This window comes from Cyprinus carpio, chromosome B13 (assembly GCF_018340385.1).
Source record: "Cyprinus carpio isolate SPL01 chromosome B13, ASM1834038v1, whole genome shotgun sequence".
In the NCBI taxonomy this organism is placed as follows: domain Eukaryota; kingdom Metazoa; phylum Chordata; class Actinopteri; order Cypriniformes; family Cyprinidae; genus Cyprinus; species Cyprinus carpio.
This window is the reverse complement of record NC_056609.1, coordinates 24,310,597-24,335,457: the sequence shown is the minus strand read 5'-3', so window position 1 is coordinate 24,335,457 and position 24,861 is coordinate 24,310,597. Positions and strand designations below refer to the sequence as shown.

At 36.6% G+C, this 24,861-nt stretch overlaps 1 protein-coding gene across 2 annotated transcripts; it reads right to left on the bottom strand.

Annotated features, from left to right (window-relative positions):
- Nucleotides 1-1,577: 1,577 nt before the first annotated feature.
- On the bottom strand, nt 1,578-24,368 carry fam135a (family with sequence similarity 135 member A). Of its 2 annotated transcripts, XM_042737395.1 has the most exons (22): nt 24,039-24,368; nt 23,565-23,621; nt 19,956-20,082; nt 15,272-15,351; nt 14,001-14,140; nt 13,822-13,892; nt 13,504-13,677; nt 13,169-13,295; nt 12,467-12,620; nt 10,758-10,835; nt 10,304-10,353; nt 9,612-9,770; nt 9,363-9,436; nt 9,111-9,265; nt 6,293-8,096; nt 5,334-5,494; nt 5,139-5,230; nt 4,831-4,928; nt 3,316-3,467; nt 3,111-3,221; nt 2,915-3,028; nt 1,578-2,720 (listed from the first exon to the last, which is right to left on the bottom strand). In XM_042737395.1, the coding sequence occupies exons 3-22, from the start codon at nt 20,030-20,032 to the stop codon at nt 2,515-2,517; spliced, it is 4,077 nt and encodes a 1,358-aa protein (XP_042593329.1). In that variant the 5' UTR covers nt 20,033-20,082; nt 23,565-23,621; nt 24,039-24,368; the 3' UTR covers nt 1,578-2,514. The 2 variants fall into 2 exon arrangements, with proteins under 2 accessions (XP_042593329.1, XP_042593330.1); XM_042737396.1 differs by lacking the exon at nt 10,758-10,835 and having other exon boundaries at nt 23,565-23,619.
- Between the last annotated feature and the right edge of the window lie 493 nt (nt 24,369-24,861).

The window sequence follows — 24,861 nt, the reverse complement described above, 5'->3', positions numbered from 1 at the left end:
GCAGGGTTTCTTCTTCTTTGGGCAAAAACAATAAAGTCTCTGGACCTGTCTGGGTCAGATTAAATCCATAAAAATCAGATTACTAATCAAGATCAGCATTAACCTGTCTGAGATTACACTAATTCAGGGCAGTGGAGACCACCGCCATCCCACAATTAACCACTCAAACGTCTGATCATAGTGCAGAATTATCAAATCAAACAATTAAAGTTAGATCAAATGGTGATTTGGCAAATAAAATATTTAAATGTGTGTGACTGACATTGCAGCATGAAAACAGGAGTGTATGATAAGCTGTGCTGTTTGTGTGGGGTGATTAAGGGCTGGTTAGGGGTCATGACAGGCCATTAGGGATTATCTTCTGCTTCCAATGAGCAAAAAAGATGTCCGCTGTCTTGCCAATTTCAGCCTCTTAAGAGTCTCCAGGAAAATAGCTGTGTGTTGTTTTCAACCACTGACCCCTGCTGTGATCATATTCACATGATTTTCAATCCCTGGCTTTTTCCCTGCCTGGACCTCATGGCATCATCCCGCATCACCGTCCGGCACTCTGAGAGGGAGTCTGGAGAACTGGGGGTGGTGCTGCTCAACAGGCTGCTTTCATTTAGGTCTTTAAGGTTTCCATGGTGACCCCACATTCCAAAGATCAGCTGGTTTCAAGAGGCCATATGCAGCAAAACACTAGGAGCTAAACAGAGGGGGAAAACATTTCTATTATACAGGATCATTCCATGCACACAAAAAAAATGTTTTTAGTAGCAATGAAATTCAAAATTTTTAATTCCAAAATAAATAAACTAAGTACCAGAGTTTTTAATTTAGAGTTAGCTTAAAGTTAAATAAGAAAAATAAAATAAACATCAACTTATTTCAGCTAGATGTCAAGGCAACATTTCTCGTTTTCATTTCACAAATTTAAATTAATATTCAGTAAAAATTACATAAACTAAAACCCTAAAACAAATAAAAAAAGAACTAAATTATTATAACTAAAATAAACACATTAAAATTTCAATAAAAACATTAAAACTAGAAAATATAAAAATTTAAAATAATGGCGAAATATTACCAAAAACTATAATAGTATCGCAATGATACAAAAAATAACACTAAGTACAATATGAAATGCATCAAAAGTTTACCAGCATAAGATGTCTTTCATACCAAGATCTAGTAAACAGTGCCATCTAGAGAAGAAAATGTGTCAATGACCCAACATGCAACTCTTTTTCATACAAGGACAGTTTATAGAAAGACCAAAAATACCATAAAAGTGGTGTGTTTTATAAGTATAATATTACCTTGTATTAATGTGCCTTACGCAATGCTTTTGTATGACTTCAAAATACTCATGATATAGCACACAAGTCATCACCTGAAATCAAGTCACAAATGGAAGATATAAAATTACAAAATGGGACAACTAAATTTACAACTGTGAGATTGTAATTACCTACCATTATGGAAATAGCCTTCCACAGGTTTGGAACTATTCCTTTAATTTAAAATAAATACAGTAATCCATGAAAACAAAGTTTCTATTAAAAAAAAATAAAAAAATAAAGAGGACAAAAACATTTATTGCGAATACATTTAATGAAATGTGGAGTTCATGTTACAAAACCATTTTAACAAAAACAGGATAATTCCAATGTTTTATTTAAAGTATTTTGCACACAAGCATCCATAGGAAACTGAACATAAATATTTTCCCACAACTATGTGATCCGATTACTAGTAATTGTGCTGTTTTAAACTGACTAACCCTCTAGCCCATACACCTGGCCCATTGTTAATTTGTTACCTGTATCTCCTTTAATAAAAAGTAAATACTAACATGCTAAGCGTGCGTTTTCTCCACCCAACTCCAGGCTGGGTTGATATTGTGCATGAGAATGCAATGGGCACCAGAGACATCGTATAAAACCAACACGCGGTCCAAGGCTGCTTCGTTTCAGCTACAATCATGTTCGTCTAGGTTCAGGAAGCCTTTGACGTTGTAAAAAAAAAAAAAAAAGTAAAAAAATGTGTAGTCAAATGGCAATTTCTTAATAGAAAATATGTTTATGCAGTTCGGATGCAAGCCAAACCTAGATTCCAAAGTGTTCAAGTGAACATGCTTTTACCATGAAAACGACCTGGATTTCCACCCCGAATAAATAGTTCATTCTTTTTTAGCAGCTACACTTCCAGTTCACCATAAGATCGTTTCATAGAATGAATTGTTAAATGAAAATGGTAAAAATTAAAGTTGTACATAAATAACACTGAAAAAAAAAAATACCACAAGGAGGTTTGATTTTCTTAATGAATAGACGATTAAAAAAAAAGGCAGTAGAAAAGTAAAAACTGTAAGTTCCACATTCACAACAGACTAAATAGAAACGAAATCAACAACAAAAATAACACTGATATATTTTGCTTTACCTCCAAGAGCATACTTAAAACCGAGAGGAAAAAAGAACCAGAAAAACGTCCGTTTGCAGTGAGGTATTCACTTCCGATCTAGCAAAGCTACTGAAAAAACTTGAGCCCTGCCACCAGGAAGAACTTTTCCAGAAAAATCTCAGAGTCCAGGACGGCGATGTGGGCTGCCCGGCCAATCAGGGAGTTGGCGGTGTTGGGCAGCGCATGGATGACATCGTAACGCACCAGGTTGCAGTCTTTGTTCTGAAGCACAGGGAGTAGAAGGTTCTCGATCATCTCAGCATAGACTGGACCTGATCACACAAAAAGATAAAGGAGAGAAATATGTTGTTAGAAGCAGTAAAACAATCCTAAAACCTAAGATCTTTATCGTTGCCAAGTATTCATTTAAATTTCATTGACCCAAAACTTTTGGTAGTAAAAGTTACACGGGTTTGGAAAGATATGAGGGTAAATAAATGAGGAAAACTCTTCCTTTATTTCTCACCAGTCTGTTTGTCCTTTAAGGCTGTTTTACACATCTCTATTCGAGCAGAGTGATAGGGGACGTATCTGTCCTGAAGAGACCCCACCAACACCACGTTCTTAAAGAAGTGAAGACCTGAAACAGAGTTTAAGAGTTTCTATATGGAGAAAATCGAACTAACATCAACTTGGTGGAACCAAAATAACGTCACACTCACCTGCTTTCTTGCTTAGCTTATAGAGGAAGGTCTGGCGTGGGTCAGAGTGGTCGCGACAGGTCAGCTGCAGCAGAGAGCCCGATTTCTTCCACTTCTGCATAAACCACAACCCTGACACAGAGAAAAACGAGAGGAACAGTTTAAAAATGAATGGCTCGTAAAGGACTGTCTACAGAAAACTGCTGAGTTCATGAGGATGGGTTACCGGTATTGACGAGGGCTGAGCTGTTGTACAGCGTGCCAAGATGTGGTCCAGACAGAGATAGAAACGTGTGCAGTCTGCTGAGATAACACTTAAACCTGGGCCTCGTCAGCACTGAGCGCACGATCAGATTTCCCAGAGAATGACCCACAAAACTGAGAAAGACAACATGGTGATTCTGTCATCCTAAGGCTAGATGCGTTTTACTTTTGACAAGCTCATATTTTCAACCAGGTTAAAAGAAAATTCAATTTAAGGCCCAGTGCAAACTGGCATACTTGGATTGACCTCCATTTGCATGTTTGTAAAATTCATTTTAAATTCACGTTATTTGTCATTTTATAGTGCACAATAGTGCTCAAGTGCGCCCCCTATGAGGCCAGAATGTACCATGATGCACACTGGTTCAGACCTCATAGTCTTAGAAGAGAGGGGAGGGGTGAGGGATTCTTTTGGGCCAAAGCCAGAGTCAAAAATTTACCAAGGCTGAGGGCAAAAAGTTCCCCAGTATTTAAAATATGTCCCTGTGGTGAATTTGTGTATTTTTTTTAGTGTTTGTTTTTTTAGACTATTTTTTTGACCCCACAACAATATTTAATTTATTTAATAAAAATATGTAAGATAACTGGACAAAAGTGGGTGTCTAAAACCCTCAAAATCAATCGTTGTAAATTGTCACACTGGACAGGGATATTAAAGGCATACTCCATCCCAAAATGAAAATTTTAATCAATCACTTACCCCCATGTCATTCCAAACCCGTAAAAGCTTTGTTAGTCTTCAGAACACAATTAAAGATATTTTGGATGAAAACTTGTAGGCCTGTGACTGTCCCATATACTGCCGAATAAATAACAGTGTCAAGGTCCAGGAAAGTATGAAAAGCATCGTCAGAATAGTCCATCTGCCATCAGTGATTCAACCATAACGTTATGAAGCGACGAGAATATTTTTGTACACGAAGAAAACAAAAAAAACGACTTTATTCAAACAGAATAATTTTTTTTTTTTTTATTGAAAGCAAACAGCGCACCGGCCCAGCGAGGCTGACACAGAAGAGCGTACGCCACCTGCGTCCAGCTCAGAATTGCCAAAATGGCGCTACACTGATTTGGAGAGACACATAGGAGAGGAATTGTTGAATAAAGTCGTTATTTTTGTTTTATTCGTGTACAAAGAGTATTCTCGTCGCTTCATAACGATGAATCACTGATGGCAGATGGACTATTCTGACGATGCTTTTCATACTTTCCTGGACCTTGACACTGTTATTTATTTGGCAGTCTATGGGACAGTCTCAAGCCTCCCGGTTTTCATTAAAAATATCTTAAATTGTGTTCTGAAGACGAAAGAAGCTTTTACGGGTTTGCAACGACATGGGTGTAAGTGAATAATGACAAAATTTTCATTTTGCGGTGGAGTAACCCTTTAAAAATGTTGTCTGTAAAAATACTGTTATGCTTTCTCATATCTGAGTTTTACTTTCTCATATATTTGAGTTTGAGGAAAAGATCTTACCTTATCTTGGAAACTGTGAGGTTAAAGATTTGTATGTACTGCACAATTTCATCCAAAAGTCTGTCAGTCATGGATTCAAAATCAGCAAATGTGTCATTCTTGAATAACAACCAAATATAAAGAAGGTTAATATTTCTAAATATATCACATTTAAATTTCTTTTCCGAGCCTATTGAATTTTAATCAGTGATTAAACATACACTTTATACCTTTCAGAAGCACTTATTAATTATTTTTTCTTATTTGTATAATACATAATTTATTAATTCTAGAAACAGCCCAAACCAAGTGCTTGTTCTGCAGTTTACCTGATTGCGTTCTGACATTAGGAAATCTATACGAGCCCCAGGCAAACCAAGCTCCAAATAAGTCTTCACTAGACGCAAATCCGCACTGTTACCTAAAGAAATAGTTTTTATTTTAAGAAAAATTTGTCTGAATCTGTCAATGTAGACTCAGGTTTATATATAGGATTTACCAACATTAAGACTGTGACTGCTTACCATCCAGACCATGTACACAAACTATTAAGTGTATGCCCTCATCACTGTTTTCATCCTCATCCATGCTGAAATATGGCATAGTGGACGCCAGATGTGCCACCTCGCTGTACAGGAAGCCTGGCAACTTTAGTTGCTTCAACTCCTCTTTTGCTTGAGCAAACCTAAAGATTGAAACACACCATCAAACAGTGACACAATAAAAGGAACTATTAGTTCATGCATCTACAATCTGCAGCAACATGAACTCTTTTAATGCTTCTCCTTTTTATGTACTTCTAATAAATGTCTTAATGCAGTAACAGAATCCCAGCTTACAATCAATGTGAAAGAGCATTTAAAATATTTTTCAAATCTACAGTTATTTGCCATTATTTGTTGTAACATTTATTATAATAATTTGCATTAAATTACTGCAAAACATTTTGCAAAGATTATATAAAGATGGCATTACCTAGGAAAGTAGCCTAATATAATGCCTAAATAGCTAGCTGGTTATCATTAAAATTCACATTAACATATTAATATATTATAGTGTGACCTAGTTGATTTTAGGCAAAAAGGAAATGAGAAATGAAGCAAGTCATTTAAGTTTATTAAAAGACTATGAAGGCAAAGACACTTTATTGTTTGGAATAACATATACTGGTGTTCAATGGTTAGGGGCCAGTACTTTTATTGAGGAGGGATGTATTAAATTAATCAAAAGTGGCATTAAAGACATTTATTTAAAAATTTTAATTTACAAAAAACAGTTCTTTTGAACTTTCTATTCAAACAATCCTGAAAAATTGTCTCACAGTTTAAAAAAACATTGACCTCTGGCAATATATATATATATATATATATATATATATATATATATATATATATATATATATATATATATATATATATATATATATATATTGTGCATGGAAAACTCCAAAACTAAAGGGCTAGAAAAAAAAAAGAAAACTCACGCCATCATCTGAGCAGTGGGGGCGCTCTTGTACCAGCACAGGTCGTTGCTGGTTGGTGCTGGTCCAGAAGGCAGTGTATCCAGGCTTGCTGAGGGGATGTATGTTTCCTGGAGCTGTTCCAAACCCAGGTGATCATAAAAAAGGGTCCTTCCCTCTGCTCCCTCATCCTCACACTTTCCTTCATCCCCTGGGAGTCCATTAACATAAACCAGCCCATCTGTCTCCTCGTAGTAACCGTTCTCAATCATCTCATGTTCCTGCTCTTCCTCCTCGTCCTCTTCGTCATTAGCATTGGGGCAAGTCTGAATCCCCAGCGTTACAGCTGCAGTCTCCAATGGGCTGATCTCCGATACATCAGTGCTGGAACGGGAGCCAAAGTAGTTCTCCACAAAGCCTTTCTTCACCAGGTCCGTGCTGCTTGTGACCGATGTACTGGACTGGGCAGCCGTCTGAGGCTCACTACATGCTTCTGGCCCCGAAGGTGCACCACCTGGAACATCGGTCTCACTAGATCCTGTCGGCCTGTCAGGAGCATTAGTTTCACAGCGGGGCTGGAGAGCAGAGTCCTCATTGTAAGACACCAGCCTATCTCCATGACTGATAGAGGCTTTTTGTTGAGCCAAAACTCTAAAGCTCGATAACGGGAGGTTATGAGATTCTCCTGAAAATATGAGGCTCTGCTCCTGCAGCAGGATGCTGGACTTTCTGCTAGTGACTTCCGTCTCCACCTCATCATCCGAGGGGAGCGAATTAATGGAGGTGAGGGAAGACTGGACTCCGCTGATGCCGCTGGTGCTCTCTGGATTGAGACCCTCCAAGGTGGTGGCTCCTCTGGAGGCAGGGCTGAGCGGAGATGGTCTCTGGAGGGCACTCTGTAGAATGGGCTCTGTAGGTGCCTCCAGGCTAGTATTCGCAAAAGGAGATGGAGAAACCGGTGCTAACTGTGTTGCAGAGCTGGGCTCGCTCTCGATTCCGGAGTCTGAGAGCCTGGAGGAAGCTTGAGGAACACAATCACTTCTCAACGCGGCTCCACAAGCTCTGATTAATGTGGCACCATCCCCAACTCGACTCTTGAACTCAGAGAAATTGGTCTGTGTGATCTCTGAAACATCCCTCTTGGCGGTCGGATCTGAGTGGTGCGGTAAGAGAATGGTGACCTTATCGCCTTGGTAGGGGTCCTTGTCGCTCGGTTTGACATCAATATGTCTGAGCCCAGCGGGTGGATGTGTGGAATCAATTCTGGCAGCTGCGCTTTCTGCGGCTTCTGCTCCAGTACCTGCCTGGGGCCTAGCCTGCATATGCAAACTCAAAAGATTGGAAAAGCTGTCACTCTGGATACTGGCGTCCCCTTGAATGTCGCTTGTGGTGCAGTGTTTAGTATTCTGAGCACAATGCGTGGTTGCAGTTTCATTCTGGTGGATGTATTTGCCTACATCATCTAGCTCGTCTTTTGGATTGCACTGAGTGTCAACTTCTTTGGACTTGGTGGTCGGTTCACCATGAGGAACCTTTAAATTCTTGAAGCCTGTGAGGACCACAGAGTCTTTCGAGCTCTGCCTGATCAGCTTCTTTGAATTTTCAGTCTTGGCATTCTTCTTTAGCTTGATAGATTTGGCTTTGGATTTGAGGGGAGGCTCATTCTGTTCAGGCCAAGCCGTGGCAAGGGCAGCTTGCTGCTTATCTGGGTACAGGCTGAGGCCTCCCAATTCACTAGCAATACAATCCTTTGAGTTGGATCTGTCTGCTTTAGTGGACACAGAGCTGCTCCTGGTGTTGTGAAGACCAAGCCATGGACCATCGCGATCTCAGGGTAGAAGAAATATGGTAAGTAGTAATTTAGCAGACTATTTATCCTAAGTGAATAGTCCCTTAACTACAGGGACTGTTTCCATTGTGCAAACTAACATTAAAGGGATAGTTCATCAGAAAATAAAAATTCTGTCATTAATTACTCACCCTCATATCGTTCCAAACCTGTAAGACCTTCGTTCAACTTTGGAACACAAATTAAGATATCTTTGAATTCTGTGAGCTCTCTGACCCTCCCATAGACAGCAAGGATCCTTACATGAAGGTCCAGAAACGTAGTAAGGACATTGTTAAAATAATCCATGTGACACCAGTGGTTCAACCGTAATTTTACAAAGCTACAAAAATACTTTTTGTAAGCAAAGAAAACAAAAACAACAACTTTATTCAATAATTTGCTCAGATCAAACCATAAACAACTTATCCTTGTACATACATTGCATACGTTGTTTACGTATGTGATACACTCCAAAATGGTGCCAGAGAGATGTGGAGAACACAAATTGTTGAATAAAGTATTTTTTTTTTTTTTGTATTTTTTTTTTTTTTTTTACTATGTTTCTGGACCTTGCTTGTGATAGGATCCTTGTTGTCTATGGGAGGGGCAGAGAGTTCTCAGAATTCACCAAAAATATCTTAATTTGTGTTTCGAAGATGAACGAAGGTCTTACAGGTTTGACACGACATGAGGGTGAGTAATTAATGACAATTTTAATTTTTGGGTGAACTTTCCCTTTAAGGAAATAATGGTGAATTGCCTTATGAAGAGTCTGAACCTTTAAGCTTTTTATAACCAAACCTATTCACTAAATTTAGTTCATATGTTCAGCACTGCTCCTGGAGGGCCACAGTCCTGCAGAGTTAGACTCTAACCCTTATAAAACACATAACTGAACCAGATAGGTTGGAGTTAATCTATCTATGAAGGTGGTCCTGCAGAAGCAGGATCAAACACCACTGATTTATATTTATTATAATGTTATTGATCCAGAAGTGCTGTTACACATACCTTCAGTAACTGATTCCAAATATCTGTCCTCAAAGATGATTGGTAGGGAGTTCACATCCCCATCAAGATCAGCACATTCAACAGGAAGAGGTGGCAAGGACAAGAAGTAGGAGGAGTTCTTGATAGCTGTGGTCATCTGTTGGTGACTGTGAGCACTGTTGAATAAAGTAGTTCATTTGAATTATCATGATAATTCAAATCTTCACTGTGTGCTAAATAACTACATTACAGTAATGATATTTGAAGCCGTACTGCAGTTCCTGGTAGGCCAGTGCACTCTGTCTTGGGTGTTCAAGACAAAAAAAAGCTTCTGCAAATCTTTGCACCTAAAAATTGTAAATGCAACATAAGTAAAGCCAGAAATATACTGTGCACAAACACTCCTAACTATGCAACATCAATTTCATGCATCTTTGTGTTACAAAATGTGTCAGAATGCAACGCATAACACAATGAAAGTATGCGATTAGAATATGCATATGATAAAAATCTCAAACTCACCCGTAGTGTATGGTGCTCCTGTGCCAACAGCGCAGAGACCCGCTCATTCAGGGACACCAATTCCAGGAAATTCCCCCATAATGCCATGAGCAGAGAGCACAGCTGTGCCAAATTCATGTTCACCAGTTCAGCCAACTCATCTGGGCTCTCTGCCCTCTGCTACAAGATACATACACACAACCATAAATATAAAAGAGTGTAGTGCACCATCATGATACACCAGCCAAGCAACAACCACAGCGGTGAGAGGTATAACCTTAACTTATGGATTGAGTAATGTTATATTACAATAATGGTATTTCTCACAATGTATTTATTTTTGCTGGAAATTCAACAAAAATTATTTATACATTAAATTTCCAAGTTGTAATGCCTATGTTTGTACAATTCAGTGAATTAAGTACTTGAGAATTGATGGATGCAAAGCAAAACACATCATTATTCATATTCATTTTATCTGATTTGTTGATTCACATTCCAACCTTTTGGCCTATAACTTATAAATGAGCAACATTACTCATTAACTGTAAAATAACCAAATTCTGCTTTACAGATGTTGCCAGATGGTAACAAGACCCTTCAATAAAATTCTATAACATTCTATAAAGTTTAATAAAGATATTGACTTGTTTGGGACACATCCTGCTCTGTATTTTTTTGGTATTAAATGGTACTAACTTCCCTTGACATACCTTGACTTGTTCACAAAGCTCATTAAGTCGGGCCTCCACATCAAGTTCCTCTATAAAAAAAAATTAAAAAACACACAGCAGAGTGAAAATGTTGGTCCTACAGCAGCAGTATGGAGTGAATGAGAGAGAGAAGGGTCTGTCTGAAGAGCCAGTGATTGACAGCACATGAGAGGGATCTAGAGGATCAACAGCACAGGAAGTAGGAGTCAAAGGACAGAGAATACCAACAATGTTTCAGCAATAAGACTGATCCCAAGTCAGCCTGAGATCTGAGACACTACTAAAGGAAAGGAGGACTAAGTTAGAGCTCCCTCACTGAAGGACACTTGCCAAACAAGTGACAAACGTCCAAGTTACAGGGAACTGAAGAAAGACAGAAAGCTAAAAAAAAGACACGAATGAAAGGCAAGAGGCATGTGGAGCGATTTTGAGGGGCGGTTTTGGAGGGACATACCTATGTAGACGTGGCTTTGGCCTGGAGGGTAAGGTCTTCTGAGAACTCGTTCATAAAGGACCTGCATGCTGGGCTTGGCTAGTGGTGGGATTGCACATATAGGCACGTTTAAAACTTTCACTCTCCCCTATTGCTGTTTGAGCTTAAAATTAACCCTTAAATACATGCAGGTTCAGTCACTGTCAGAAGCAGCAAGGGGTGAGTAGTTTAGCTTTGACTGAGTGAGTGAGGGTGAATGTTCTGGAGGGAAAGACGTATTATAGACTAGATCTGAGGTCCAAACACACAAAAATGGGAGAATAAAGCATCCGCATGCTGACTCATACATAAGAGAGGGCAGAGGCATATACTACGCAGTTAAATAAACATTAAAACATAAAAGTCCAGAACAGCAGCTCTTCAAAAGTCTCTAAATAGATTTTCAAGTGAATGGTTACATTAGTGTAAGTGAGTATTCAGTGATCTGATGGGCTCTGATGAGATTAAAACATATATATTAATATGTGAAAGCAAATGATCTAAAGCATACACAACAAGACAGATTTACAGATATATATAAGGCAATAAGCATAAAATAAACATTAATATATAAAAGTTTAAATGTAATAAATATCATTTACACAATCACTTACAATGGAAAAAAACTATTTTATATATATATACATATATTATATATATATATACAGTATATACACACACATATATAATATATATATATATATATACACACACACAACACACATATATTATGGTGCACTGAAAATACAGCACACAACCAAATCAAATATTCCATGGTGCACTGAAAAATGTAATTGTCTTTTAGCCACAGGGTTTTCAATATTATATTATATTCTCTAAATGTACTTCCAATTAGGTATTATATATTATATTATATTATATTATATTATATATTTTTTCCCTAACAAGATCGTCTAAATATTCTCCCTAAATTTAAATTTCTACCACACTAATTTCTTAAGGTCTTCTGTTCAAAAGATTGGGTTGGAGGGATTTTTTTTACAATGTTTTAGATTTTTTTCCAAAATTTTTCTCTTTTGCCCAACAAGGATGCATTCATTTGGTCAAAGTTAAGTAATTATTGTAATACTGTGAAATGTAAAATTTTTATATATTTTCAAATATAATTTGTTCCTGTGATGGCCAATTTTCAGTAATAATTACTCCAGTCTTCGGTGTTACATGATTCTTCTGAAATCATTCTAAATTGCTTATTTAGTACTCAATAAACTTTTTTCCCCTTTATTTTAATCAATGTTAAAAACATTTGTGCTGCTTAATATTTTTTTTTTGTGGAAACCATGATACACTGTTGGATTTATATGAGAACTATAAAATATTTAAAACAGTTTTTTTGGTCACTTTTATGATCAATTTATTAAATCCTTTCTGATTAACAAAGCATAAAAAATTTACAGTCCCCAAATTTTTGGACAGTAGTGTATATTGCTCAACCCAGAACACATACTGAAGCTCAGCAATTAAACTGTCTTTAGTAATCAAAGTTTGTTGAAATTACACCCTGCATAGCAAATTAAAGCAAAACTTCATGACAACCAGCTACAAAAAAGCTTTATACAGGGTCAAAGATTGAAGTGCTGTGTAAAAATGTTTTAAAATAAATCATTTCAGTCTTGCAACTCAGGTTGGAAACAAGACTATTATTCTCTCAGCTCTGACAGACTACATACCTAGCTCTATGCGCTGGGATGCGGGAAGATTCTTGGTCAGGGAGGTTAAATAGCAGAACAGGCCCTGATATGCCCGCAGCAAGCTGGCACACATGTTCTGGTGCAGGCTCAAGGCGTGCTGTAGGCACTGATCCGACACCAGGAAGGTTTTGCCCTGCAAATCATGAAAGAGGACTTGATGAATCACTGAACGCTGCCTCAACAGCAGGAACATTAAAAGTTTTTGCATTATGATAATACCCAATTCCCTTTTGTGATAAAAATCTTTTGCATTTGAGAAAAGTTTCTTATTCAATGAAGGCAAAAAGATGATCTCAGCTAGAGCTCACTATGGTCCTTCAAAAACCTACATGACATCTTAATGTGACTGGGGTCTCAAGAGAATTGCCGTAATGTAAAAATCACATCATCTTATTTACAGCAACAGCTCAAGCCTTTCAGTTACATAATGATGTCTATTTATGGACACATTTAAAACTCTCACTGATATGAGAAAATCACTGCCTCTGTACTTTGCTTTGCAAATGTTAAGTAATAAAAGACTAAAACAAAAAAAAAACAAAACAAAAAAAACAACACCATCCCAAATAAACCTCATAAAAAAAAAACCAATAAAAAAAATACATAATATGGAAGTGCCAGTATATGTGTGTACGCATCACCACTGTGTGTGTGTGTGTGTGTGTACGCTTGTATTTTTACATCTGGGGACAGCTGCTTGACGTAGGTGGTCCCGAACACCACAGACTCCAGCGTTGGAATGAGAGAGTCTTTGCTCTGTGCCGGAGCATTACGATTCAACCAGGTGCTTTTGACTGGCCGTGGGAAACTGAGGGGACAAACACTGCAAGTCAAATACAGTATTACACATTTCGACTGCTTTTAAAATAAAGGCACAATTTTGATATAACACATTTATTTCACCACACCGAGTATTTTCTGTCCTGGGAAGCACAGCAGTCTACAGTCTCCACTGTTGTGACATATTCAAAATGACTACTATGACCTGCAGGTCCAGTTCTCAGTGTACTGCTGACCTGATTAGAGGCTGATGCAGGGCCACCAGTGATGCATGGATTGTGGCAGAGATGACAGACAGGTGGAAGTAGTCAAACATGACGTTGACGTGCTGGTGGATGCCTCTGTGGAGGCTAAAGTGCAAACGCAGCGTTCGACTGCTGATGCTCTGGAGAGAAGTTGGGTCCTCGGGCCTGGACACAGACAAAAACAAACACTGTTATATGTGAAACAACTGTTTTAGGTAATAGTGTTGTTCAAATCCCTAACTCTAAATATAAGCAACGGTAAAATCTTCAGGGTTGTTTTTTTTTTTTTTCAGTTATTCTTCTACATACGAGTAGTCGCCATCGGTAAAGAACAGGTCCAAAGACAGCTGAAAGTCCATTTCATTTAAGAACTCTTCCACCTGCAGGGGAAGAAAAGACTATCACCACCCACCAGTGACGCATACAGAGGCCGATTTTATCACTGAACTCTTATTGTGCGTGATGTTTGAGTCATGAGATTCGCTTACCTTCTTTACATCTAGCAGCATCATCACTTTGAATACGAGGACGTCGTTGACTACAATCTCCTCGTTTTTATAAAGGATCTGAAAGGTTTTGCTGCAGACCACATCATCTTGAACTGATGCTGGAAAAGCCAGATCCGAACCTGTGTGAAAACACACATTCGCAGGGCTTTACAAAGCTTAGAGATATGTTCTATTCATCCCCATAAAACTATATAAAAAAATTTATCAAACAGCCCATTGATTAATTATTAATTAGTTATTTTTTCCATTTTATATCATTCTGTTCTCTGTAAATCTTTCCACCTTATTTGTGTACATGCAAATATGGCGTGACAAAGTGCACCAACACAAGTTTGACATTAATGGAGTCAACGTCAAACTTATTTAGTGTTAGTACATCTGGCATCTGACTGTTATCAATGTCAATCAACATTACACATGCTTTTTAAACACAAAGCTAAAACACTGCCCTGATACTTGTATTAGGAAAGAATTTGAGGAATCACTGGACAGATAATGATGCTTCTCACCACATTTCACCACAGGGTGTAAGACATTACACACTCCAACAGACACAGAGCCTGTTAAAGCACAGGCAAATATTCTTTCAACCCACTGTGTCAATCACTGTAAGCCCTGAGGTGATTGTTGATGTAATGTTAAGAGAGCCAAAGGCTAAAGCTGTGAGAACTGTTAGAAAGGGAAGGCAAGACATTTAACCCTCATAACTGAAGATAAGCTGCATTCCTTTGAAATATACAGCCTAAAGACAGCTCTGTAGATATAAAAACTGATAATTTACCTGGTTGAAACATTTTATTTGTCTTTAGAAAATACAGCCTCAGCACATCCACATTAATGGCAAATTGGAATAACGTATCAGTACAAATAAATACTCCCAAACAATGATCCAGGAATGATACAGAACTCATACAATATATCCAAGACTGACATTGCAAAACTGGTAGCAGCATAGTTTCAAACTCAATTAATATTTTTCTTAAATGAATACACTTATATATTGTAAGTGTTATTATTATTATTTTTTTTTAAATTATTTTTACCAAATAACCAAAATCTCAAAAGTCAGCTTCAAACAACATTTTTAGACAAAAAATAAACCAAACACATATATAACATTTTATGAAGGTTAAATACCAACTCAGTTTGTTTTGTACGAACTAAGGAGTAGTTTTGGTTCCTTGTTTTATATTTCTGTGGTATCGTGACATGACAGGACATGTTCATCTGAGATGTAGAAGTGTTTTTACCTGTGGGATGCAGCAGACTGGCTTCCACCCTCTGCGGGATCCGTGGCGGCACTTTCATACTGGCTCGGATCTGATAGAACCTGTTATCACATACAAGAAAACAAGAGTGTTCATAATAAGCATAAGAATTCAAGACAAGAATTCAAGACTTCTTGCAGATGTAAAAATGTATGCCTGCTTTGTTACTATAAAACCCAACACCAGATTTTATTATGGATTGCTATCTAAACGACCCTTTTTGATTATATTTTTCTTCTTACTGAGTGCAGTCCATGTATGAAAAGCCTGAAGCCCAGTTCAGAGACTTACTTTCTTTGAAGGTACGGTAAGGGATTAGAATCTCAAAGAATTTAACTATACTGAGTCTAATTCTATTTAATTATTATTTTTTAGAGAGTTAGTTTGCAAAAGTCTTGTATTTCAAATAAATGCTGTTCTTTTGTACTTTTTCTATAAATAAAAATAATTTATTAATTCATCACAGTTTCCTTAAAAACATAACTTCAAAACTTTCTGTCATTGACAATAACAAGAAATGTTTCTTGAGCAGCAAATCAGCATATTTGAATGATTTCTAAAGACTCTATGTGACACTGAAGACTACTGGAAATTCAGCTTAGACAATATACAGAAATAAACCAAATAAAACTTCACAGACTTAAATATATATTTAAATTACAAACAAACATAATAAACCAAAATCATGCTAGACATTAGACAGAATTAGGCTAATGGTAACTGCTCAGACTGATTTATTTAGTGATTCAGTGAGTCATTTTAACCAGTGAGTTTGTTTGGTGAGTCACTTTGGAAGATTCCAAATTATTCATAACACATCATAACATTTAAAATTGAGTTGTCTATTTATTTTTTTATTTGAATTATTATTAATACCATATTCAGCACAGAAAAATTCAGTTTATGAACTAATAACACAAACAAACCTCTTGAAAAAAATAGTTTCTGCATTTTTTTTTTTTTTTTTTTTTTTTTTTTTTTTTTTAAGAAACTGGTCAGTTTTTCTCCTTACTGCGGTTCTTAGAAAGGAAGAAGCTGCTGTGACGGCAAATACATTTCACACCCTCTCAGTTCCTCATTTCTACTCATCAGAGCTTGGCTGAATAATCCGGACACACTGATCTCATCAGAGACGTCCAGCACATGGCTGTATCCAAACAGCTCGTGTTTACATCCTGTGCTCCATCCTCCTATACATTTGCACTGAAAGACGACGTTCAGGCAACCAAAATAGAGCTGCAATTTTCCTTCTGACAAGAATATCATGACATCAAAAGCACACAGAGGCACTTATGTGGGAGCGAGGAGATATGCAAGAATACAACCGGCTGGCCGGAACACAGATCTGGGAACAGGAACAAACAACTAGTCCCCCTGCAGGACCTGAAGAGGAGAATGATGGTTGCGTTGTGCTTCCTGTCGCACAGCTGAGCAAACTCAATGGCTCTGTGTTTTAGTTAGACCCGCGGTGACAATGTCAGCAGATGTGGAATGTTAACCTGAGAATGCAAACTGCTGTGTTGACACCAAACAACCCTACTGAGCACTGACCATAACCTAGTGTTTCTTCCTTTGCTTTGAAAACGGACTCTTTAGACATTTACATTGTGACATAGAAAGCGTAAAGCTGCATAAATGTATTACTAACTTAAAGGGATAGATCATCTAAAAATGAAAATAACTCAACTGTATAATCTTCTGCGGAACATAAAAAATATATTTTTAAAGAAATGTAGCATCCAAACAGTTTCAGTTCCCATTGACCTCCATTTTATTTTCTATCCACATAATGGAAGTAAATGGGAACTGAGGCCATTTGATTACCAACATTCTTCAATATATTTTCTTTTATGTTCTGCAGAAGATACAAGTTTGGAATGACATTAGGGTGAATAAATGATGACAGAAAACTATATTATACACATATTTTACCACACAACAACACATTTTTGATATGGATATCCAGCAAAAATAACTTTATATGCTAATAACGACCTGTTTTATACTCATAACACCCACCTCTAGTTATATCTAGTGACTGGTTTTGAAATGTGGGCAGCACTTGTAACTTAAATCTTACCTGTACCGAATAAAACTGTGGCTCTTCATAGCGCACAATGGCCTCTAGAGATCACATTACAGGAATGGGCCATTAGGCTCTCCTGTGTTGAAATGCCCATGTTTCCATGCTTAGGATAAGACTAGCTATGGAGTGTTCAAATACCTGTACCGCATGCTGGGTCATTTCAGGTTTCTGGCACATACTGAAACTGGTGCAATCTGCAGTTAACCTCAATTGTATTCTGAGACTGTCTGCTAATAGAAATGGCATCTTCATGTTAAATATGGAAATGCATTTATTTTGTCTATATCTATGATCTATGCATACTTAGCTGTTTAAACTGCTAACCCAAAGCTAACTTTGTGTCCTGCACCATAGACATGACTGAAAACTCAAATTGTACAGGCTCATAAAGGGACAGTTCACCCCAAAATGAAAATTCTGTCATTAATTACTCACTCTCATGTCATTCCAAACCCATAAGATCTTTGTTCATCTTGAGAACGCAAATAAGATATTTTTGGAGAAATCCAAGAGCTCTCTGACCCTGCATAAGCAGCAATGCAACTGAAATTATCGGCCCCCCTGCTTTCCAAGATATCAGCATCGGCTGTCAAAAAACAATATCAAGATTCAAGATTTTTTTATTTGTCACATACACAATTATGTAGAGCATATATAACCAGCAGTGAAATATCAGTTGACCACTATACAAAAACATCCACACCGTTTTCTGATTTTTAAACATGCAGTGCTCATGTTTATTCAATGAAGTCAAAGCCTTTTATAAAATCTATTTGTGGCGGTCAGTTTTTATATTGTGGGTGGGAAATATATTTTATATATATAAAATGCGTGGGATATATATATATATGTGTATATATATATATATATATATATATATATATATATATATATATATATATATATATATATATATATATATATAGACAAGCTTGTAGACAAGACAAGCTTGTACAAAATGTAGTTGTAGTTCATGCATCTTTTCTGCAAAGATACTTAAGTGATTTGTTTAACTTAATGTGTGGTGCACTTGGAATATAATTTTCTTTAAATAGAGGGGTAATGAAGAAAAAGTTACTTGAATCATGTTGTAGTTACATTTTCAAGTTGACTAGTTAAAAATCTTAAAAAAATTAAAATAAAAAAAATTTGAGAATCAGTCAAACATTCTGAAAAAAATAAATCCAGATGTAAATTTTTTTGACAAATCGCCGGCCCTAACTTGATTAACCACCATTATCAAGTTAGGGCCGGGCGATTTGTCAAAAAATTTTACATCAATTTACAATTTTTAGTCAACTAAAATTGGGGCTAAACCACTGATGTCACATGGACTGTTTTACCAATGTCCATATTTTGCAGCCTATGACTACATCAGAAAGCTCTGGGATTTCATCAAAAAAAATCTTAATTTGTGTTCTGAAGATGAACAAAGGTCTTACGGGTTTGGAAAGACATGAGGGTGAGTAATTAATGACAGAATTTAAATTTTTGGGGTAACTATCCCTTTAAAGAGAAGTATGCTACTACTTAGTAGGGGTGGGTGATATACCGGGTAGACAGATCTGCATGGGAAACTTTTTTTCCATCACACAAAACTCCCAACTGCACAGATTTCTATTGAAATGACTGGACTTTGTCCAATAAATTTCACCAAGCATCCAGCAACAGTACCTCTCTACTGCACCATAATGTACATATTGCAGTAACTCTGTTGAATTTACTCCCATTTGGGAATCAGATTAGGGTCGGTATTGGGCCGTGGCTATTAAAAAAAAAAAAAAAAAAAAAATACACTTTAGAAACAGCGAGGTATTTTGAGGTGTCCCTCTCTGCTAGCCAACTCAGGGAGAATAAAACTGTGCAACATTAAACACAACCGTACAAGCAGACATGTGTGACATGCCTGAACAAAAATAGTTGTGAGAAGACTCCTAAATTATGAATTCTAAGAAAAGCTCGTGCAGATTTAGATGGAGAAGCTGAGACTCGTGCCGGCAAGCAATGGCAGGAATGACAACGAGACTGTAAAGACTGTAAATGGGCACTGCATGTTATTAATATCAGTGAAGATGATCTCATATAGATTGCCTAAATGAAGATGAGAGCTGCAGGCTGCAAGTTTCTGTATTGCATTTTACAGTTAACAAAACAGTTTTATAACAAAACAGACGTCAAGAACAAAACAGGGTTTACCAATTAGGCTCAACATTAATACAAACTAAGACCAAAAAAGCAATATACAAAGGGATGTGAAACACATTTATACCCTTTTGCATGAATATCATTTAACTATTAACTTCCTTATGTATCTTACTACAAACACATGCCACCGTTACCACCATTTGTCTACATAAACTAGACAATCTTTGCTCATTCTACAGAAAAAGATTCATCTTGTTGAGGAGCAGGAGCCTGATAAAACATTGCAACACTTTAAAACATTTTCAAATGCAGTTCATTCCTATTCCTGTTGTTTTAGTCATGGCTTCTAACCAAGATCAACCTTGAAAATATTTTATTTGTGTATGCAACCCAACCTGGAATGACACTTTATCCGGGATAAGAACATGTTCTTACCCTCTTTGGAAGAGATCCACATTATAGAACTTGTGGAGCTCCACAGAGAACTCCACTGTGGCCTGGACCTCCGTCATGCTGGATTCAGGGCTGGAGGAGGGCCTGTCTCAAACGATCGGCAGCAAAACTGTGGAAAAACAGATAAACGGTTGAACAGTTGTGTCATAACGTGGAAGAACCGGAGAAGAAGTGGGAACATTTCTACACTGAAATATAATTTAAAAATGCATTAAAGTGAAATGTGTGAAAATGTTTAAGAAAATATACACACACATGTGCAACCAAAGCAGATGCCTGTCATGTTTTTAAAAGTCTTTTATGGCTGTATTTATTTGATCAGAAACACAGTCAAATACAGCAATATTGTGAAATGTGACTACACTTTAAAATAATTGTTTTCTTTTTTTAATATATTTTAAAATGTCATTTATTTATGTGACAGCAAAGCTGAAAATCATTCTAATAAGCTGATTTGCTGCTCAAGAAACATTTCTTGTTATCAATGTTGAAAACTGTTGTGCTGCTTAATATTTCTGTGGAAATCATGATAAATAAACAATATAAACTAAAAAATAAAAAAAAAAAAAAAAAAAAAAAACATTTATTAATAAAAAAAAATAAAAAAAAAAAAAAAAAAAAAAATATATTAAAAAATATAATATATATATATATATATATATATATATATATATATATATATATATATAAATATATAAATAAATAAAACAACTGACCCAAAACTTATGAATAGTAGTGCAAGTTAAGCAATAATCATAATAAAAAAATAAAAATAAAAACCTATACAGATTTGAAATAATTATTATTGTTTACTAACTATACCTAATAAATTACACTAAACATACCAATACAAAAAACAGAACATTTCATTACACAACACAAAATCATAAAAAAAAAACAAACATCACAAAAAAACAAAACATCACACAGTAACAAAAAATCAGAAAGTGGCTTGTAGGATTACTGTAAAGAAAACAGAAAAAAAAATGTTACAAAAGAAACCTCATGCACTTCCACTTCGCTAAGCATCTCTGACCAAAGTTCATAAGACAAGCCTGACTACCTCTTGACATTTAAGCCCCACAAATATAGCAATGGCATTCACATCTATTCCTACACATCTATTCCTTCGCAATGCTCTTCACCATAATATCGTTAAGCTTTGTTTTGAATTACCACAGAATGCTTTCACACACCCCACAGGTTTTCAGAATGATTCACCCTTATCTGCAAGTCACAGTTACAGTACTGAGGTGTGATGCAAGATCCTGACAAGTCCAGCACACTTCAGACGCTTCGATGCAAATACCTCCACTAACGCTGGCTAGACTGCCCGGCGGGGGTCTCTGGAGGATTTCTTGTGCTTTGTGGCATCATCAGGGATTTTAGCTTTCATTAATACAGATTAGCTACCTTAAATGAGAGGCAAGCTGCAGTCGCCTATCACATGCAAACCAGATCAACCACAGCAAGATTTTCCTTCCAAACATATGTTAAGCTGGTGATAAGAGCACAAGAGCCCCGTCCCACCATCTCAGCACTTCTTGCACAGATACGAATAACAAAAAAACAGGCCTTATTTGTTTAAGGGCAGCTACTTTCCATCCTCTGAGCAGTGCCTGTAAAAATTAAGTTATGATATCACTGTTGCCCTACTGCTTGGCATATGTTTATATTCTTTAAAGTCCTACTGTTTTATGCTTTCTTCTGCTCACTCTCTCTCAATGACACAAGAGTCAGGATCTGAAGTAACCTTTCATTTCCTTCATAGAGAAACTGTTTTTAGCAATAACAAATATTTCGAGATCTACCATGAGCTTAGTATGCCATATGTTTCTGTATATCCAAAAGCCTGTTATTTCATCCTAAATACTGTGCTTATCTGCCAAATTCTTAAGATCACAATACATAGGAATAATTTTTGTACACTCTACTGTACCTTTTTCAGACTTTTTGGTCATCAAATCAAATGGCTTCATTTAATCTACATTATTTATTTAAAGGGGTGGTGGACTGTATTTTTTCTAGGCTTGATTGTGTTTATGGGGTGCAGTCTAACATATGTTCATGCTTCGTTTTTTAAAAAACTGATTATTTTTTACATAATTTTCCTTTATTCCACACCGATCTGTCCCTTCTTTGACAAGCGCCTCGATTATTTCCTGTTTTTATGAAGCCCCTCCCTCAGAAATACGTGATGGGCTGAGATTGGTCAGCTGGCTCAGTGTGTTGTGATTCCCTAAACCGCCTCTAGAGCACATCTGAACATCCCGCCCCTCAAGCTCAGAATGTGCTCCGGTTGTATTGACTTCCTCTATATTGCTTATCAATTTGAGCTCGATTGAGACGCAGATATTAATGAAGAGGATCGCACAGAACCTGTGCAAGCATGGGTCTTAATGGTATGTTTTTTTGTTTGTTGTTGTCTCATACTTTTAGATACGCTGTTGTTTGTAAATGTTCCTGCTTCTGTTAGCTTTTAATATACGGTTTTATTCTGATTAAAGATGTAATACAGCACAGCATCCGTACGCGCGTCCATGTATAATGCTTCTCTTTGCTATGTGAAAATAAGTGTATAAATGGAAGAGTTTGTTGGAGCTGATCTGACGATCTGAATGAGAGAGAGAGAGAGAGAGAGATGCAGAGCAGGGGGACACGAGAAACAGGATTGAGAACCGCTGCTTTAGAACATTGGTTTTGAAACTTGTGAATCCATTAGAATCGTTAAAAGACGGAATCGCGATTCATATGAACAGATTTTTACATGCACCCCTAGTTTTCTCTTCCTCTTCTCTAAAGCAGCACAACATGGTCTAGCCCCCTTTGTTGCGTGTTCCTGGGGGCGGGGTTTTATTTGGGTTCGTGACGGGAAGAAGCTCGTTGTAGTCCCTTACCAGCCGTTTTTGTAGGAATTATACTGACAGAATTTTTAAAGATCAAACTTTCAGCGCTGCAACTTTGCAGATATTGTTTATGCTCAAACAGCAACATTACACACCAACTAAGGTTAAAAAAGTGAAATCGCAATCAACCACCCCTTTAAAAAGTTTAAGCAATCAAAACAATGACAGTTTAATGAAAGCTTTAATTTTTTCCTCATACATTAGAATGTGTCCTGTTTAATAAAAAAAAAATTCTGAGCAAAAATGAATGACTATCATATATTTTACCATGACTTACAGAAAAAAATTGTTATTTAGTGTAACTTTATAAAAAGAAATATTGTCAGGCATATTTAGAACAAGAATCATTAGATGACATTAAAAGGATCACAGTGCAGCCACAAAAAAACTAGTTGTAATTTTAAATCTTTTCCAATCTTTGCTTTAACCTTCAAACAACTAGGTTTTACCCATTTGTCAGTAAGAATTTGTGAGTCACTTGAAATATACTAAAATTTAGTATACAAGTACAGGGCAGAATGAGTATATTGTTTCGTTTTTTTATAGAAATATGTTTGTTACACAGTGGGGAGGGACCGTTAATTCACTAATACTTCGGTGTTTTATTTTCACAAAATTATAGCCTATACACACATTATTACATATTATAAGTGATTCGAGAATATTATTAGTATAAACGACTCACCCGTCCTGACTCGGTTTAGTATCTTCTCTCCTCATGTCAACTGATAAACACAACCCTATATAAAAAGACATAAAAACATATTAAACACATATAAGCCTGACTAATAACAATTAAATAAAGTTTCTCAAATAACACATTCGTACACGCATTTGATTACATTTGATAATGCAACTAAACGTTAGTAACGTTACCCATTTTATTATAAATTACATTTTTAAAAAACACACATTTAAACATGGTGTGTTGAAACAGCTTTTGTTTTTAATTCATGTCGTGTGAATTTACGTCCTAAAAGGCAGTTAGCTCTAGCGTTAGCCTGTTTTGCTTGTCAAATGACCAGCCTTCACAAACATAACACTATTTGCGTAGGTTAACGGATGCGTTATCAAACCTACAATATGAAACGCAAAAAAAGGAACTGTTATAGTTCACCAAATATCTGTCTGGTATATAATTAAAAAAAAAAAACCGTACATTTAACCGCTTCGGGAATTTAGGCCTCAATCCGCGGGTTGGATTTCAGAGCGATCCTGCTCTCGGCGCTCCGATCACCCGGCTGCTTAATTCTTCGGCATGCCGTTGAAAAATTCGCTTACGCTCCGTCTTCACAGCCGAGTTGAAACAACAGATCGGTCAGACTGGATGGGGGAAAAATGAATCACATCTCCATACGGTCAGCGGTGAGAGTCGTAGATCGTAAATATTGTCCAAACTTGTGTTTTGTGTGCTGTAAGAGTGAGTTCAAGGGAGGCGCTCACACAAGCCGGTACAACACCGGTTCCTATCACAGGCGATAGTAGGCTATATGATTCCTGCCCTTATTATTTATTGAAAATGTTGTTCACTCCCTTCCTTATCATATTGATTCACTTCAGACATTTTAGTTTTCAGAAGGTGCTGGAGAAGACAGGTATGTCGAATAAAGATAAATATTATATTAGAAACGATTATACTATATTGTTTACGAAACAAAACAGCAAAACTCATAATCCTAATAAGAGCCTAATTATATATATATATATATATATATATATATATATATATATATATATATATATATATATATATATACACACACACACACATATACAGGTGCATCTCAATAAATTAGAATGTCGTGGAAAAGTTCATTTAGTTCAGTAATTCAACTCAAATTGTGAAACTCGTGTATTAAATAAATTCAGTGCACACAGACTGAAGTAGTTTTAGTCTTTGGTTCTTTTAATTGTGACGATTTTGACTCACATTTAACAAAAACCCACCAATTCACTATCTCAACAAATTAGAATATGGTGAC

Coding starts and splice junctions, on each gene's coding strand:
- fam135a (XM_042737395.1), bottom strand. CDS start 20,032: ATGACGGAGGTCCAGGCCACAGTGGAGTTCTCTGTGGAGCTCCACAAG. Junction 9,437..9,611: donor AGGAGCACCATACACTACGG/GTGAGTTTGAGA, acceptor TACAATTTTTAG/GTGCAAAGATTTGCAGAAGC. Junction 4,929..5,138: donor TAATGTCAGAACGCAATCAG/GTAAACTGCAGA, acceptor TTGTTATTCAAG/AATGACACATTTGCTGATTT.